The sequence below is a fragment of the Oncorhynchus nerka genome, unplaced genomic scaffold, assembly GCF_034236695.1.
Source record: "Oncorhynchus nerka isolate Pitt River unplaced genomic scaffold, Oner_Uvic_2.0 unplaced_scaffold_1005, whole genome shotgun sequence".
In the NCBI taxonomy this organism is placed as follows: domain Eukaryota; kingdom Metazoa; phylum Chordata; class Actinopteri; order Salmoniformes; family Salmonidae; genus Oncorhynchus; species Oncorhynchus nerka.
In genome coordinates, this window is record NW_027040296.1 from 91,504 (window position 1) to 98,820 (window position 7,317).

The window sequence follows — 7,317 nt, forward strand, 5'->3', positions numbered from 1 at the left end:
AGTGAACAGACATCGCCTTGCATCAAAATCTCCGTTCTTATATTAAGTTGAATGAATTAGTCTTTCAATTTGAACCAAACAAACTATTTAAAACGTTCAGTTTATATCTTATACCAATACTAGTGACTATAACTTTCTCTGCAAAACAACCAGTTCAATTACAACCAAAAACTCAGACATATATAACTATTCTTTACACCTCAGCTGGGAACCGAACCCCGGCCTCCCACGTGGCAGGCGAGAATTCTACCACTGAACCACCAATGCTTATGGAACTGAGATTCTCCGCAAATAGACCCAATTTTCAGTTATCTGCATTTGTTACTCCGGCATCTGAACAACAGAAAACAGCACCAACCTAAACGCCCAAAGTTTTCCCTCAATCAGGATTCTCATCAATCTCGCTCCCTTCGTATCTGACCCCTACGTGATTTTTTCTTTTCTGCCTCTTTCTCTCTATGTAACCACCAACAATCTTAATGGAAACCATTACAACCACCTTGCATTTTCATATAAACAGTTACAAATAGACAAAACAAGACAAAACACACAATTACAGGTTATATCTCTGACCTCTTATTAATCGACCCCTATCAGACCGAACTAAGCGGAATTACTGGATAGAATTCAACTCTAGAATTCAACTCTATCCCCTACTGACCCCTATCGAATTAACAATATCAGAATTAATACACGTTCTCTCTGATCCCTATCAGCTTATCTTTATCATTGGACCTCTTATCAGACTGGACTTCGACCGAGTCGCGGGACAACCTCGGCGCCAGGTTTAATGAATAGCAATTTGCTATCCCCTTACTGATATCTATCCCTAATCTCTATCGTGCTGATCCCTTATCAAAATTATACACATGTCCGACCCCTATCGAAACTGAATTTATATATATGTTCGACCCCTATCGGAACTACAGGCCTCAAAAGTGATCCCTCATCATTGAAAGCTATCAGACTGCGCTGACCGGGTCACGGGACAAAATTACACAATCTATCCCCTCGGCGCCAGATTTAATGAATAGTAATTAACTATCCCCTACTGATATCTCATCAATGATTTATATCACACCAGCCGTCGCTGGCTTGTTTCTACATATCTTCACTACACTGTTCTTTTCGACTCGTCAGCAAATTTATAAATTTACACAAGAATTCATACTTACTCGGAAATACTGATCAAAATTTAGACTGACTATACGACAATATGCAAAGTTTGATTTAACAGGTTTTGCTTACCTTATTTATGGTGCACCTTTAGATCAGTTTCCCGAGTTGAGCAGAATTGTTGTCCACCCCCCGAAAATCGAATCGTCCTTTCCACGAACTCACCCCCTCTCTCATACCCAATCTGCTCGCTTCGACTGGACCGTTAGTTAACCATCCTCTGCGTACCAAGTTCTGTTAGTAATTAGATATGTAGATGGGTGAGCCGGTCAAGGATCGATTCAGACTAAGTAGTAAATTTTATGACAAGTAAACAGTTTATTCAGAGTGAAAATATGTAGTACAGCGTAATTACGGCTCTTCCGTTAGTTCGTGTGGAACGGCAGGCAGAGAGAGCGTAAACAGTCAGCACAGCTCTTATATACGTCACAGAAAGTAGGTTGACCCTAGGAAGATCGGATCTCCGGATTGGTTCAGCTGGTTGTAGTCTGTAGTCTTCCGCCATTGGCTCAGTTGTCTGTCCGTCATCGTAGGATCTTCTTCGGGCACACAGTGTTCAGTTAAAAAAGGGAGATTATGTGTGTAATGTGGGAGCTGTCCTGTAGGGGACCCCACAGGCTTTACTGTGAAAATACGTTGCTATGTGTTGTCTCAGTTATAACAATGCAATAGCCATGTATTTAGCAGTAGGTTGGTCTCCTGCATAATAGCAATTCTTTACACGGACCAGGATGTCTTGCTCCCAGGCAGACTAAATAACTTTTTGCCCGCTTTGAGGACAATACAGTGCCACTGACACGGCCTGCAACCAAAGCATGCGGCCTCTCCTTCACTGCAGCCGAGGTGAGTAAAACATTTAAACGTGTTAACCCTCGCAAGGCTGCAGGCGCAGACGGCATCCCCAGCCGCGCCCTCATACCATGCGCAGACCAGCTGGCTGGTGTGTTTACGGACATATTCAATCAATCCCTATCCCAGTCTGCTGTTCCCACATGCTTCAAGAGGGCCACCATTGTTCCTGTTCCCAAGAAAGCTAAGGTAACTGAGCACAATCGAGAGCATCCTGGCGGGCTGTATCACCGCCTGGTACGGCAACTGCTCCGCCCACAACCGTAAGGCTCTCCAGAGGGTAGTGAGGTCTGCACAACGCATCACCGGGGGCAAACTACCTGCCCTCCAGGACACCAACACCATCCAATGTTACAGGAAGGCCATAAAGATCATCAGGGACAACAACCACCCGAGCCACTGCCTGTTCACCCCGCTATCATCCAGAAGGCGAGGTCAGTACAGGTGCATCAAAGCTGGGACCGAGAGACTGAAAAACAGCTTCTATCTCACGGCCATCAGACTGTTAAACAGCCACCACTAACATTGAGTGGCTGCTGGCAACACACTGACTCAACTCCAGCCACTTTAATAATGGGAATTGATGGGAAATGATGTAAAATATATCACTAGCCACTTTAAACAATGCTACCTAATATAATGTTTACATACCCTACATTATTCATCTCCTATGTACTCTATATCATCTACTGCATCTTTATGTAGTACATGTATCACTAGCCACTTTAACTATGCCACTTTGTTTACATACTCATCTCATATGTATATACTATACTCGATACCATCTACTGCATCTTGCCTATGCCGCTCTGTACCATCACTCATTCATATATCTTTATGTACATATTCTTTAGCCCCTTACACTTGTGTGTATAAGACAGTAGTTTTGGAATTGTTAGTTAGATTACTTGTTGGTTATTACTGCATTGTCGGAACTAGAAGCACAAGCATTTCGCTACACTCGCATTAACATCTGCTAACCATGTGTATGTGACAAATACAATTTGATTTGATTTGATGACCGCTAGCAATGGTTTGCTGACTGATAGCTGGTAGTTAGCTGGCTAGCTTCAGTTGAGGGGTTCCGGATCCGAAGTAAATATAAATACTTTAGAAAAAAAGCAGATCCACGCTACATTGGGTGAGGCGGATTGCAGGAGAGTGTTTAGACACGACAAGACGTCTGACTGCTACGCCATCTTGGAACAATGGATTAAGGATTACAAAGGGAAACCCAGCCACGAGCTGCCCAGTGACACAAGCCTACCAGATGTGCTAAATGCATGCTACATTTGCTCTGAGCCGAGCAACACTGAACCATGCGTGAGAGCACCATCTGTTCTGGATGACTTTGTGATCATGCTTTCCATAGCCGATGTGACCTTTTTAAACAGTTGAACGTTCACAAAGCCCGCAGGGCCAGATGGATTACCAGGACGTGTTCTCCGAGCATGCGCTGACAAGTGTATTCACTGACATTTTCAAACTCTCCCTGACCCAGTCTGTAAGACCTACATTTTTCAAGCAGACCACCATAGTCTCTGTGCACAAGAACACCATGGTAACCTATTTAAATTAGCACTCACATCTGTAGCTATCAAATTCTTTGAATGTCCGGGCATGACACCCATTAACACAATCATCCCAGACACCCTAGACCCAGTCCAATTTGCATACCGCCCCAACAGATCCACAGATGATGCAATCTCTATTGCACTCCACACTGCCCTTTCCCACCTGGACAAAAGGAACACCTACGTAAGAATGCTGTTCATTGACTACAGCTCAGCGTTCAACACCGTAGTGCCCTCCAAGATCCAAGATACATAGAGAGAGATGTCAGCATGTCTGCAGAACATTTTGGTTCGTTAGTCTATCTTGTTATGTGATAAGATTCAATGTACAGCATTTTAAAACATTTTGAGGAGAAACCTGTATTTTTTGGGGGACATGTGACTCCACTTTGAAGTGATGATTTTAGCAGACCAGACCAGTTACATCTACAGTATAAATCTTAACAAGAAAATACCGTGTGGTTGATTTTTATTTCTGCTTTGTTGTCAGATTCCCAGAGCAGATATTTATGTTGTCCTCTGTCAGCCTCCTTCATTCTCTTCCAAAAATAATTATTATCTTTCATGTCATTGTAGTTGTGAATATTCCTAGTGTCTTATTGTGTTTAGGTGAGAGAAATGATGTCGTTGTAGTTGTGAATATTCCTAGTGTCTTATTGTGTTTAGGTGAGAGAAATGATGTCATTGTAGTTGTGACAGAAGTGATGTAACTCTAATGCTGATTGGAGGAAGAATCTCTTGGATCAGGACAGACATGGAGGACTTGTGCCCAGTCTGTTAACTCTCTCTCTCTCTCGCTCGCTCACTCACTCACTCACTCACTCACTCACTCACTCACTCACTCACTCACTCACTCACTCACTCACTCACTCACTCACTCACTCACTCACTCACTCACTCACTCACTCACTCACTCACTCACTCACTCACTCACTCACTCACACACAGACAAACACACACACTATGGAACACTAGAATTAAACAATAGCATCTGCTTTCAATCTGGTTTATTTTAGATAATTAATTAAGTCATATAATTAAAATAATTTGAGAACTACACAACTACAGCATTGATCATTTTTAAAAGTTACAACTCAACAATGATTTTAAATCAATAAGATAACATTATATATGTCAGACTTGACTTCCTTCATCTGGTCTTTTCCAGACTTTTCTCCTGTGACCTGATGTCTTCCTCTCAGCAGCCGTAGAGTCTGTTGATCCTCAGGATGTCCGTGGTGGACAACCCCTGTCTCTGGCCGATGGGCACGTTGGGGTTGGGGATGGGGGTGATGGTGTCCATCCCGTTGACAGAGAAGGCAGTTTTTCCATAGTGCATGACAGAGCTGTAGTCATAGGGAGTGTTCAGGTTGTTGGTGTTTGATCTATCAAAGTTAAAGGCCATGTTAGAGTCGATGTTACTCCAGTTGATGGTGACGTACTCGTCACGGTCGCTCCTGGTTTGTTCGTGTTGGAAGCCCAGAGCGTGGAGAGTCTCGTGCTGAATGATGCCGAAGTAAACACACCTGTTCATTTGGAGAGAGACCGTCTGTTGGCCTCCCACTCTCCCAAGAGAGGACCAGCACCCGTCTCTGGGCTCGTAGCTGATGAAGTCAACCTGATTCTGCCGAGGCACGAAGCGAATGCAGGTCTTGGAAGGGAAGGCCCGGAGGGCGTTTTCAATGCCCTGCTTGTCAGAGGAACTGAAGCTACTGCTCACTGTGTAGGGCACTTCAACCAGTCCGTTGGAGCCTTTTTGCCAGAAGCACCCTGCACTGTATAATAACATTCAGGGTGTTAGTCAATTATATTTGAAAATACAATTATTTTGACATAAAAAATATATTTGTTATCTTTACTTCAATATAATTAGTACTTTACTCTACTTCACTCGTTTAACCAACCTGAAATGTAAATATGTAAATATATCAACATAAGATGCACGTAAAAACAACTCCAAGGGAAATGTTCCCTCAACTTACTAACTTTAAGTTCTAGCAACAACTTTTTGACACCTGTCTCTGTTTTTAGAGGATTGTGGGTAATTACACATTCTTTTGACTTTATAATGCTACTTTCTACACAATGTTTGTATGCAGGTTTTAACGAAGCGAAGTATATTTTGTGATCATGCAACTTTCTGCAACACTAAAAGTGAAGTATATTAAACTTAAAAATACCTTGTGTTGGAAATACTAAATAAGCTGATGCAGATAGTTTTAAAAGCAGAATTTGCACAATATTGTTTTCAGTGTGTGTTGGTTGTACCTATAGCAAATCATGGCGTTTCTGGTTGTTGGTGCCACCATGTCCCCCTCCAACAGGAACTGACTGGAGCCGTTATTAGTGGTCAGAATTCTCTCAGTGATGTCTACAGCCTCAGGGTTGTCTGTTAGGATCTCTGGTCCACTTCCATCCTCCATGAGATGGTTGGCCTGAGAGAGGCCCAGCAGCAGCAGCAGCAGCAGGGTGAGAGAGGGGCTTTGCTCCATCTTCAGTGTGTGGAGAGGAGAGACTGGATGGCTCCTTGGATCTGACAGTGGAGATACTCTAGATGGCTTCTTGGTCCTGGAGATGCTTTGGAGAGTCTTGATGTGTGATTCTGTCTGGTCAGTCCTGGGCTTTTTATACAGTCCTCCTCAGGTGTGTCTGCTGGAGGATTCTGGGTTGGGGTCCATGTTGTTAGTCCTAAATAAACCTCTGAAGGGAGGGCTCCACCACCACACCTACAGTTTCAACATGGTTTTAATCCATACGGGTCCATTTACACCTGGCCATGCCTACTCAACAAATAGGTCACACACTAATGTAATGACAGTTGACTCTACTACAATGATGTGCTGACGAACGTGTCAACTTTTACACCTGCACAGGATACAGCAGGTGTAAAACAGTACGTTGAAATCATTGCAGCTCTTTAGTAATATAGATAATAAACACTGTAATAATCTACAATATAAACACAATAAAAACAGGTTAGGGTGTAATGGCAGGTCTGTAGTTAGGGTGTAATGGCAGGTCTGTAGTTAGGGTGTAATGGCAGGTCTGTAGTTAGGGTGTAATGGTAGGTCTGTAGTTAGGGTGTAATGGCAGGTCTGTAGTTGGGGTGTAATGGCAGGTCTGTAGTTGGGGTGTAATGGCAGGTCTGTAGTTAGGGTGTAATGGTAGGTCTGTAGTTGGGGTGTAATGGCAGGTCTGTAGTTGGGGTGTAATGGCAGGTCTGTAGTTGGGGTGTAATGGCAGGTCTGTAGTTAGGGTGTAATGGCAGGTCTGTAGTTAGGGTGTAATGGCAAGTCTATACAGGTTAGGGTGAAATGGCAGGTCTGTAGTTAGGGTGTAATGGCAAGTCTATACAGGTTAGGGTGAAATGGCAGGTCTGTAGTTAGGGTGTAATGGCAAGTCTATACAGGTTAGGGTGAAATGGCAGGTCTGTAGTTAGGGTGTAATGGCAGGTCTGTAGTTAGGGTGTAATGGCAGGTCTGTACAGGTTAGGGTGTAATGGCAGGTCTGTACAGGTTAGGGTGTAATGACAGGTCTGTACAGGTTAGGGTGTAATGGCAGGTCTATAGTTAGGGTGTAATGGCAGGTCTGTAGTTAGGGTGTAATGACAGGTCTGTACAGGTTAGGGTGTAATGGCAGGTCTGTAGTTAGGGTGTAATGGCAAGTCTATACAGGTTAGGGTGTAATGGCAGGTCTGTAGTTAGGGTGTAATGGCAGG

General features: G+C 43.5%; 1 protein-coding gene across 1 annotated transcript; it reads right to left on the reverse strand.

Moving 5' to 3' along the window:
• Positions 1-4,750: 4,750 nt before the first annotated feature.
• Positions 4,751-6,091, reverse strand: LOC135570281 (hatching enzyme 1.2-like). The gene is made up of 2 exons (XM_065016396.1): positions 5,868-6,091; positions 4,751-5,374 (listed from the first exon to the last, which is right to left on the reverse strand). The coding sequence occupies exons 1-2, from the start codon at positions 6,089-6,091 to the stop codon at positions 4,798-4,800; spliced, it is 801 nt and encodes a 266-aa protein (XP_064872468.1). The 3' UTR covers positions 4,751-4,797.
• Positions 6,092-7,317: the final 1,226 nt, after the last annotated feature.

Coding starts and splice junctions, on each gene's coding strand:
- LOC135570281 (XM_065016396.1), bottom strand. CDS start 6,091: ATGGAGCAAAGCCCCTCTCTCACCCTGCTGCTGCTGCTGCTGCTGGGC. Junction 5,375..5,867: donor AACGCCATGATTTGCTATAG/GTACAACCAACA, acceptor GTTATTATACAG/TGCAGGGTGCTTCTGGCAAA.